Source organism: Nesoenas mayeri, assembly GCF_963082525.1.
Source record: "Nesoenas mayeri genome assembly, chromosome: 27".
NCBI lineage: Eukaryota > Metazoa > Chordata > Aves > Columbiformes > Columbidae > Nesoenas > Nesoenas mayeri.
Window position 1 is genome coordinate 3,959,878 of NC_137555.1, and position 11,335 is coordinate 3,971,212.

General features: G+C 47.1%; 1 protein-coding gene across 1 annotated transcript in view; it reads left to right on the forward strand.

The window, feature by feature from the left end:
• ANTXR1 (ANTXR cell adhesion molecule 1) overlaps nt 1-10,355 on the forward strand; it is a gene marked incomplete at both ends in the record, with an annotated part of 75,701 nt that extends 65,346 nt beyond the window's left edge. The window contains one exon of the mRNA XM_080360172.1: nt 10,089-10,355. Within this exon, the coding sequence (XP_080216298.1) occupies nt 10,089-10,355 (267 nt within the window). The remainder of the gene's footprint in view (nt 1-10,088) is intronic.
• Between the last annotated feature and the right edge of the window lie 980 nt (nt 10,356-11,335).

The window sequence follows — 11,335 nt, forward strand, 5'->3', positions numbered from 1 at the left end:
TAGTGATCATACCCTATTCTGAGCTGAGCTGTTCAAAAAGTCACTTGCGTAGAATGAACCGTGGATTCAGCCTCAAATACTGAGTTGACTGATTTTAGTGTTTATCTGCTGTAGCCCACGCAGCTTCCGAGTTACCGTATAAATTGCCAAGGAAGACGTCCCGTGCTCTGAAGTTCACATCGGTTTGTAACAAGACATTAGTTCAAGGGTAGTGACTAACACATTTGCAATTTATATACATCGTGGTGGATAATGTAAGGGACTGAGGCTTAGATTCCAGTCTTTGTGACCTCGGACAATCCCTTCCCTTTGCCTCTGGTCCATTCGTGCCCCGAACCCTTTAATTAAGGTTACGGTGACTTGTATCAGCAACAGCGCATTGGAGAAGATGGGGATGTTCAGGACCTGGTCTGAATTGCACCCGGAGAGGCTGAGATGCACAAAAAGGTTGGGAAATTCCTTCTTTGGAGTCAAACCTGGCAATGGTCTGAGGTTACCAACAGACGCAGATGTTTCCAATCAGGCAAGGAAGTCAGAGTCACATGGGATTCCTGTGGTCTTCTCACATTTTCGAGAGACTAGGTTTGCATTCTTGTCAGCATTAATGAGGTTATTTTTACATTCAAAACATCATCAGATGGGGTGATGTAAAAAGATGTATTTTTTAGAAAACCTTATCGCTTTTATAATGGAGTAAGGGGATGCGTATTTCTGCTAATTGCTCACTAAGCACAGCATCCAGATAATTGGTGTCTCTTTCAAGTGTGAGTTGCGTTTCCTTGATCAACATTGTCAGGAATTTATAAGGAGGTTGTTAAAACGCGTTTCAAGCTCAGACTTGGCCAGGAGCATCTCCCTCTGGGAGTCAATGATATTTTAATTTGATATTTATATTTTAATTTTTTAATTGCATTTTAGCTTTGTGTTTGTATAGGTAAATATAGATAGAAGTGGGTACAAACGTGGATAAAAAGTACAACAAACCCATGTGTACTTATGTGTAAAGATGTGTCCTACTTCAATTAACGAAGACGCAGGGAAAGGAGCTTTTCTGAAACTAGTTTTGCAAATTTATTGGTGAAATCACAGGAGCTCTTATCTTGTTAGATCTCAGTGATAAAAGCTCTGGTACAAATTGTGGTCAGCATTGACAAGAGGATGAGTCTACAAAACATGTGAAAATGTCCTCATTAAAGTGATCACGATTGTTCTTTTTCCTATGAAAGGAAGAATGTGTGTGTGTGCATGTGCTGACATAAAAATGTTAATATAAACAGAACAGTCGCAGTATGACATGAGATCGTTTTTCAGCCAAATTGCATGAATCTTCACTAGAGCAAAGCAGTGTTTTTCAACAAAGGCTTACAAAACTCCCTCTGCCCTATGATCGCACTCATGTGTTTGTACTGCAGTGGAATGTCAAAACCTCTAATAACTCTTTGAATTTGCATCCTGCTGTTGTGATTCTAGATCTAAATGTCCAACTGGGCTGTTCTTGTACAGCAGCATCTGGGATTTGGGCACTGGGGTCGCTCCACTCTCTGCCACCGACTCCCAGAGTGGCCTTGACCAAGCCACTTAACCACCAGCCATTTACCAGAGGCTTTTCCTGTCCTCTGAATGAGGCTAATCCAACGTGTTTTCCTTCCCATCCTCTGCGTGGAGTGAGTGGTTCTGCAGCTGTGGGGTGAGCGAAATAACTGTTGGAATAAAGCCCTCGGCGTGATGATAACGCTGTGCTACGGGGGTAGAGTCACAGAACCCGGGAGGCCAGATGCATCGCAGATTTGTTCAGTTGGTGTTTAGGTTCTTAGAAATCAGTAAAAACACAGGGAGTGGAGCTCCTGTAGCAGAAAGGACAGGATTTTGATGCAGAGATAATAACTTGTGACAAATGCCTAGAAAATCCATCTCTCCCATGAGTGTTTCTTGCTGAGTGAACGTTGATGTTGCATTTCTGTTCTGTTTCCCTCATGCAGCTTCCAGCACTGTGCTGGACATACTCTCCTTATCCTTATGGAAAGCAAAGTCATTTTTTCTTGTGGGATTGCAGTAAATTCCTAAAAATGAGCAGCAGCCCCAGATGAGAAACTTGGACTGTGTTTGGGTCCATCTGCACTGAGAAGCCGTGAGGGGAACCCTGGGTCTTACATCAGCGATCAGAGGGCCCTCAGGGACTTGCAAGGCACACAAAGCCACCCAGAAACAAAAGCACTGACAGCAGATGCTTCACCTATAGTCCAAGACACAGAAACGGATGACTTAAACTACAGCATAATTCAATCTTTAGCTATGTGGACTCCCGAGTCACCCCCACACACCCCTACACGTCACTATGTTGCTGCTTATTTGATGATTCTTCTTTCTGCAGACTCAAAAATGCACAGGCACTGGTAAGGACCTATTGTTTTACCCACTGATGAGTCTAAGCAGGTTTTTGTTGGTAAGCTGCAAAGCTTGAGAACAAAATTGTAACCTTTCCGCACGTACTATTGCTGTGTGGTTTTCCATTAACAGCCATGGAAAAGTTAACCTAAACATTAGCTCTTTTTCCTGGAACTAACAGCTCCAAAGCCAAAAGCCTGGCGACCCGCTCATCAGCCTGCAGACTGCGCAAAGCAAACTGCTCCTTGCTGTGAAAACAAAGCAGAGAACCGCTGCTCCGGTGCCAGCTCATGAAGAGGAGCGTCCCAGTCGTATCTCCATCCAGGGCAAACTTCACCCTAGACAGAATTACAAGGTTATGCCTTTAACAGTGCTGGTCAGAGATCTGCCTCAGAAGCCAAGGCAAATCCAGCAAACAGATTGCATGGATGGGAATTATGTCTCACTAAATACCGCTAGGGCAATATTCAGCAGATAGTCATTTTCACTTCCTCGAGGCGTTAGTGCTGCCCTGCACAGGGTGATTTTCCTGAATTAGGTAATGTGAAAACAGCCGTTGAGTTGTGTCCTTCTCACATGCACATCACAGAAGATCCTGTCCTGAACCTTGTTTGCTCAAGGACAAATTGCACCCAGAGAGATCCTCCCCAGGTCACCTAATTCTGGAAGAATATACCCTGCAGGCTCTTTCTTGACTAGTTGTTCCAGTTGTCATTGCCAAAAGAATGTTTCGTTTCTCGTTTGAATGTTCCTCTCTTTCCCGGTGCCCAGGAGGTTTGCTTATTCACCCTGGGGCTGCAGGATTGCAGCCCTGGCTGAGGCCTCGTCTTTGATGTGTCACTCAGCGCTTCTCCAAGACTAACTACCTCTTTCCAGAAAGACAATGGGAAGAATGACCACATCTTCCTGGAAATGACAGCCACCCTGCAGTGTAAATAAGCCACAACTAGGTCCTGCTAAAGTAATCAGGCCTGTTTGCTGACATACAAATGCCCGCTGGTCACTAAGAGCCACACTCCCAACTCCGACATGACCCAAAGACTGAGGCTATCGGGCTCATTCCCACGCTTGAATTTGGTGAGGTAGACGCTTGTATCCTCTTGTTTCACTTTCTGGAGGAGTTTGCACCGAATGTTTTCTTTTCAGTAGGTTCCCCAGCTGGTTCAGTCCTGCATAATGTAATTACAGAAATCAAGACCCAGAGCCTGGCAGAGCAGTGGGTGTTATGTGGGTTGTGGTAGGTCTGAAGAGCCCAGCATGGATGAGGAGCAATGAGTGAGCTCACGAGTGAAATTTCAACTGTCAGAACCATTCTTTGTATTGGGGGGCCCTTTGAGGCAGTGCTCTATACATGAGTATATGCAAGATGTAATCACAAGCCAATGTGACTGAGCTGATACTCTAAATAAGCTCTTACTTATTTCAAATTCTGTGAGAGATCTCTGAAAGCTGCAATACTTTGTGGTGTTTAAAGTAGTTTCCTCTTATTCTTCAATGTATATTGCTGCGGTGTTACTTGAACAGGACAAAGTAACAGAAATACATCTGAATAGACCAAACTATATCAAGATGTCGAAGAAAATAAGGTAGTTTTTCTGCTTCTTGTTACCTTTTGAATTCAGACAGGATGGGAAACCATGCTTGATAGAATTAGATTTCAGTGGCCATGTGTAAGATCATTTGTCATTAGTTTTGATAATAATATAATAATAAATCCCACCTCCTTAGTGGCTTCAGAAGGAAACACCATTTTGAACCACTCTGTTCCTGGGAGTTAGAAGGTCAAATCTATCATGATGTGTAGCACTGAGATCTGACAGAAAACTCTGGATCTTACTGCAAACTTTATAACTCTGCAGTTCTTTTCACAAGGGTTTTTAAGGTAAACCAGAAGTCTCCATAGTTTTCAGTGCTGCCTCTGAAATAAGACACCAGATTATTAGAACCCTGTTGGAGTGATGTTCTTATCAATGGAAGCCTTCCTCTTAATTTTAGGAGAAAATTGGTCAAGCCTCCAATGTATTATTTATAGAGTGGCCAAGGTAGCAAGAATGCCTTTGGAGTGGTAGGTTTCATGAGCAACACTGAGTTCTAGGGCCTGTATTAAGTAATGAGTCACAGATGGGAATGGTTTTGTTGTGGTGATGTTTTATCACGAAATGAGGCAGTTTTAATAGTTGTTTGGTGACTAACAGATACCGAGGTAGCTGTATAATGAGCGTGGGTCGTATCTTTTCCAGTGCCTCCTTTTAAACTCAGGAGCTCAGAAGCCAGTCCCAGTGCTTTATGATCTTAAAATGTTGGTGTTTTGCCAGGTATTAATTCCAGCTTGATAGGAAACCAAGAGAAACAGAAACATTTCTCATCTTCATTTCAGGAAAAATGTGCTCTGTCTTCCTTTGTTAAAGAGATATCTTCTTAGGACTGTGGAGGGCATGTCACCGCTCTTGGACCAACGTACCTTTCCTAAATTGCCTTTCCGCCGTGTGAGCCTCACCCTGAACAGCTGGAAACACAGAGAGTGGGGCCGAAATGGAGCAAAAGAAAAATCATCCTCCTGGTTTGAGTCCTGCTGCAATGGGGGCTGGAGAGCACCCTGGTTAGAGAGGAAGGAAACACTGCGGTGTCCATCCTCCCTGCAGCTGGATTCAACGTGCCGAACCGCAATCTGTGCACTGTGCTCTCAGTGATAGTCCCTCTCCCCGTTAGTTGCCAGGCTCAGATAAAAGCAGAGAGGCAGGAGGAGGTGGGAAGTGGCTTGGCCAAGGCTGTGGAGTTCCTAGGAAATGCCACAGCTTGGCCGAGGCATCTGCTGCTCTTTGCACCTCTGCCTGCCAGATCCGCATCCAAGGCACAAATGCTCCAGCTCACTCTCTTGAACACTCAGCAACCACCACCCTGTGCTATGACCTCAATAGCCTCCTACCCCCCTGCCCCAAATCCCACCCTTCTCTTTGAGCCCTGGCAGCCCTCCGCAGCCAGCCAGATGTGGGGAACAAAAGGAAGAGCTCGCGCCTCGCATGCAAAGAGCCCACAGGGCAAGAGGAGACGAGTCTCCTGCGGCTCAGAGCTTCGTTGTCCTGAGCACAGTGCTGCCTCCCTCCATCCCTGAGATAATGAGCTGTTGAAGGTGAAAGAGCAAGACCACTCCAAGCAGAATTCATTATGCATGTGCCTGCAAATCTCTAGAAAAATAACATAAAATGCGAGAGTGAATTGCCCTCGCTGATTTTGCTGATTCCACTAAATTTCAAATCCAGTAGTGTCTCCATATTGCTTCAATTGTCTCTTCTGAGGCACAGCTGTGACTTTCCCCCCCGAAGCGTCGTGGCTGCAGAAGGGGCAATAAAACCTCGCCAAGGCGTTCAACACAGCAGCCTTTTCATATACACCCTGTTCCCTGTGTTCGTTCATTCTCTGTCTCCAGCTACAGTCTCCTGCTGGAAGGGCTAACAGAAGTGTTTTTTCTCTTGGGGTGAAAGGTGACTTCTGTGTCAGGATCCCAAGTAGCATGTAGTGGAAATGGGTTCGTTTCCCACCTCCTGGATGTTCTGCCACCAACTCCCTGATCTAAATACGGACACCTAAATGAGGTGATAAACCTCGGTGGGTAGCCAAGAGGGGCTGCTAACTTGTGACCCTCCTAAAATCACAGTCATGTGAAGGTCCTTAGGTTTCCACTGATTGTGGAGAGGTCCCACACTCCTCTTACCTGTAGTACCTCAAACACTCACTCTAGTTTTGCATTCAGATGTCAAGGCTGAACGAGGCATTTGGACCCATTTATTTAGAGGGTCTGTTACTGCTCGCATCAGCTTCTGTTATCTCTGGGGTGAACTGAACTGTGCTGGCAACGGAGAGCCCTGTAAAAGCTTGAATGGATGGGTGGATAGCCAGCCAACTTGATCTTCATCCAGACCCTTTTCCAGATCAAACAGCACTGAACCATGGAGTAGGTCAATGATGCTGATGTTTTATTTTTCTATTGCAATTGCCGGGTTCGATGCCCAGCTGTGAATCAGGGCCCCCTTTGGTAAGTGCAGGTGGGAAAACATATCATTTGCCACACATTTTGGAGAAACCTGGCTCTTCCAGAGCTCTAGGATTACTTGTTTGTGGTCACACTCTGGCTGGCACAACCTCTGCACTTTTGTGTCTGTTGTCATACTGCTCAATACAAGATTAAAGCTCTGTTTAACATCCAGCTTTCCGGTTGAAGTATCTCTCTTCCTCCTGGATCTGCTTTGCATTTGTACCCAGGGCACTAATAACACATTTTCTGCCTCTCCTGTGCAATGGCATAGTAATTTGCTTCCTGGATATCTCCTTGTCATTCAGTCTGACAGTTCTCCTCCCCTAGGAGATGTTGGCTTCTCCATCTCCTCTGAGGCAGTGTAGCTGCCAAAGTCCATTTCAGCCCATTTGGACTGAAAACTCCTGTCTGGCATTTCTCCCGCAATCTGCATGGGCAAGAGAAACGTCAAGCCACGAAACACAAGAACTCGGCGGTCTGTCGGTTCACGTGAAAGGAGGAGGAAGCCCGTCCTGTGTATCTGCCCTTCACACGTGTTGAATGCCCTGCAGAATTACCCATTGCACAGTAGCGCAAAGCGTTGCCAAGCAGGTCACTGTCAGTTCAGCGCAGAGCAGCTGACCCAGGCAGCAAAGGAAATAGGAGGAGATAGGGAGCAGCATGCTGAGAAAAAGTCACACTGTGGCCTATTTTAAAGGGAGGAAGGTTTGAACTCTGAAGTGGTAGAAGTTTGAAAAGCTTTATCATATAAACAAGCCACAAGAATAGCTGATCCCAAACTTTTTGACTGGGCACAGTTATCAAGGACAGTTGATGGTTAGTCACGTTTGAAAACAGAGCTCTTTAATTTCAAAGCAAGCCTATTACTGGAGAAGAGCTGTCATTAGTCATGGGTGTAAGCAGTTCATGGACACAGGCTCACTAGGTCATCGCTGACTACAAAAACTAGTGCAGCTATAGGTTGGTGTGAAATTCTAGCATCTTTTTTATTATAATGGCACCGCTGATCTATCCAAGCCAGTTTTCATCAACAAGAAGTCAAATCTTTGATGGCCTACAGGATGTACTCTTACCATTTTGGACCATGGTTTGGGCATTGCAATGGGTACTAGATGGTTTTTAGTCCCAAGCCCTGCCCTGGACCCAAAGCCAAAGATTCCTGAGCCTCACCGCATCCTCTTGCATGGTCTTAGGGCAGTGCTCAGTTCCATTTGGATCAGCAGCACCATAACCTCACCCCTGGAGCATCCAGACAGAGTATCTCTCTGCACAAAAAAAAACAATTGCAGCTTTTTGTTCTCTGGCGGAGATTCCTGGACTGCTACTTTTCGTTCGGGTTTATTTTATTCTCAACATAAATAAAGAAAACAAAACTCGTGCAAGTAATAGTCTGAAAGTACTCAAGTTGCATTGCAGGAGACATGGAACGAGAGCAAGGAAAACGTTCTCATGGAGGGGGTTTTGTCTGCAAGCCTGCCCGATATTATTTACTTAAAATCACGGCATTAACACAAAGTGACACCAAAAAAAGCAGTGTCGCCAGCCTAGAGAGAGCAGATAGAAGCAGGGAGATGCTGCGGAGGGAGCGCGGCGTTCCTGGGGAGCGGCTTTGCCCACTCCAGCACCTCCTTTTGTGCTGGGATTTTGTCCCGTGCAGGGGACAGAGAACACGTCCCCGCTGCAGGGAGGCTCCCGGAGCAGTGCCCGGGCCTCGCTGCCCTTGGCCCCTCTGTGTTGTGCTGTAGGACAAGCATTAACCAAGAGAAGGTGAATCCTCAAGGAAGGACATCACCAGGGGTGTATTCGTGACTGTTGCGTGGGTCTCTGCTCTGCCCCGGGGTCTGATTCCTGAGCTGGAGCCAGAGATCAAGCCATGCAGAGGGTTCAGCAGCCGCCGTGATGCCCTCATCTTGAACTCGATAAAGTTTGAGGTTCCGTTAAATCATTGTTTTCCTTAAACAACCTTTGCTTGCACCAGCCAGCCTGCGCTCAGCTGTGGGCTGCTCCGCGTCCTTCATCACTTTGCAAGGAATCTACTTTCCAATGCCGAGCGGCCGAGGCTCAGACGGATGTTTCTTCACATCCACAGAGCACAATGAGAGAATTGGCAGAGCGCTTGTGCTATCTCTTTATACGTCTGTATCTCTTTATATGCCACGCCAGCTCCCCTCACTCCTGTCAAGCCCCTCTCCAGCACCTTCTGCCTTTCTACCAGCATGTCCCTCACTTCGCTTTGGGTCCCTTTTCTGCAGCGTATTTGCCTGTAGGCTGGCGCAGCAGGGAGAAGACAAAGAGCCGTGCAGAGGATTAAAATGACCGTTGTTTTAACCTCAGCAGATTAACTCCAGCCGGCATGGGCTCCATGCTCCATTTGGCATTTTTTCACCAGGAAAAAAACATTTACTTTGGGAGAGGAAAGAGGAGAACAGAAAATAAGCTCATGCTCACAAATCCTAAGACAAAGTATGGACTCAGAAATCCTCTAGTGCCTTTTTGGATGATTTCATATCTAAAAGAATGAACCCATAATACAGTAGTGCTGATTCTGACATTTGAGTATTTACAGTGGGATCTTTTGCAGGTGGAACTTAGAAGAAAAAGGAAACAAAGAACAGCTCAGAGGGCAAAGGTTTTGTTTAAAAATGTACAACAAACTGTAGCTTAGCACCAAAGAGCGAGAAAAGTAGTTTATTGGCTTCTCACAAGCACTAGAATATCAAGACATCCTAATGAAGAATGGATGTATATCAGGAAAAAAATCCGAGCTGTCTTCGTTAAACAAATCTCCCCTTTTGCCTGATTGTTAATGATTAGAAATAGGACACCAAACCCAGATATCTGAAGGAGAGAAAGGCTCCAAAGGTGCAAAGTCCAGCTTTCATGCTGCTGGAAGGTTAAGACGGAGGTGTGGGCAGAGGTACCACAAGCTGGGCGCTGGCTGGAGAACACGAACAGCTCCTGCCAGCTCTGGCAGCTTCAGTACGACTTGGAGGTCTTGATGCTCTGTTTAAAGATGCTGGAGTCAGAAAACAGTATGAGAGGATTTAATCCTCTTTCGCTACAAAAGCTCTTGTTAGGGCTTGACCTCGTGGTTGCTCCGTACAGGACTCGCTCTTCTCCATCTCTGAGGCGCAGGGCAGCAAAGATGCTGAAGGGAGTGGAGCATCTCCCGGGTGAGGAAAGGCTGAGGGAGCTGGGGCTCTGGAGCTGGACAAGAGGACACTGAGGGGGGACTCATTCATGTTTCCAGATATCTAAAGGGGCAGTGTCAGGAGGATGGAGCCAGGCTCTTCTCGGTGACAACCAGGGATAGGACAAGAGGCAATGGGTGCAAACTGGAACACAGGAGGTTCTGCTTAAATATGAGAAGAAACTTGTTCCTGGTGAGGGTGTCAGAGCCTGGCCCAGGCTGCCCAGGGGGGTTGTGGAGTCTACTTCTGTGCAGACATTCCAACCCGCCTGGACACCTTCCTGTGTAACCTCATCTGGGTGTTCCTGCTCCATGGGGGGATTGCACTGCATGAGCTTTCCAGGTCCCTTCAGCCCCTCACATTCTGGGATTCCGAGAGAGGGAACATCAGACCTCCGCTCAGCCGGGCGGGTATCTCAGCTGCAATGCCGTTGCCTCGATGGGTAACCCAGCTTTTCCACTTCTTCTCTTTTATTTTAGGGCCGTTGCATCAATTTCACCAGAGTGAAGAACACGGACGCCCCACCCAAATACCCTCTGAACAACGCGTACCCGCCGGCATCTCCACCTCCAGCGCCCATCTACAACCCCCCGGCCCCCATCTACACCCCCCCTGCCCCCAGCTCCCCCACACCCCACACCCCGTCCCCATCCTCCACACTCCCCCCACTCCCCCCACCCCCACAGGCCCCCCCACCCAACCGGGCCCCCCCTCCATCTCGTCCCCCCCCTCGCCCAGCAGTCTAGGGGGTTGCCCTTGCTCCCGGCTCTTCCAGAAGCGTTCGAGAGGCTTTTTCAGCAGTACTGTATCACATCCATCTTCGGGTTGGGGGGTGGAGGGGGCTAGAGGAAGCCGGACCATTTTTTCAATGGGTGCCAACAGAATGAACGACTTTGTAGTCACGTTTCTCCTTTAGTTTTCTTTTGTTTTTTAAAATCCCTCGTGCATCAGTGCCACCAAACTATCAAAGCAAGAAAAGCCAAGAGACTGCAGGAACAAGGCAAATAACTCAAGCAATTTCAGCAAGGCTCTCCCCCTTCTTTGTCCTCGACGCTTCCCTGTGCCGTACCATGGTGATTCCAGGATATACTAAAGAAAATGAATGAATAACTAGAGGAAACTCTCCGGAAAGACAATTCTCCTCGGGGAACGACTGCAAAAGACTCTTCCAAGTGCAGACATCCCGGCTAATTACTGGGAGACAACTGCACAGGCTTCATGGTACGAGAGTCATGGTATATAACAGAAAGCCGATCATGTCTTGCTCACATGCCAGCTGCCAAGCAAATAATGACAACAGCAGGTCTGCAAGTACGGAAAGCCTTGTAAATCTGAACAGAATTGATGACAGGCAGCTGTTCCCATGGACCGTGAATTGGAGAAGGGAAGGTATTGTCATCTCGGAGGGCCCGGAAAGGAGAAGGGGTAGGTCTTTGGTGTCTGGATTTGCGTATGTTCATATGTGGAAGTGCAGGTGAATGGAAATGGAGTGCCACTAGGAAAACTAATTACGTGGAAAAATAAACCAGTCAGTCTGTCACAAGGCTCTGACCCCATCCCCTGAGGACAAGGAGTAATTGATGACCGGTCAGCCTTCAGCGCTACAGAGGAGTTCATAACAACCGAGCAAAGGAATCTGGGAAAGGTGTAGTAGACAGAGAGTCTCTGCATTCAGTTTGGGCTAATTACGTCCATCTAATAGCTCTGCAGTTCGGCGGCGTAATTT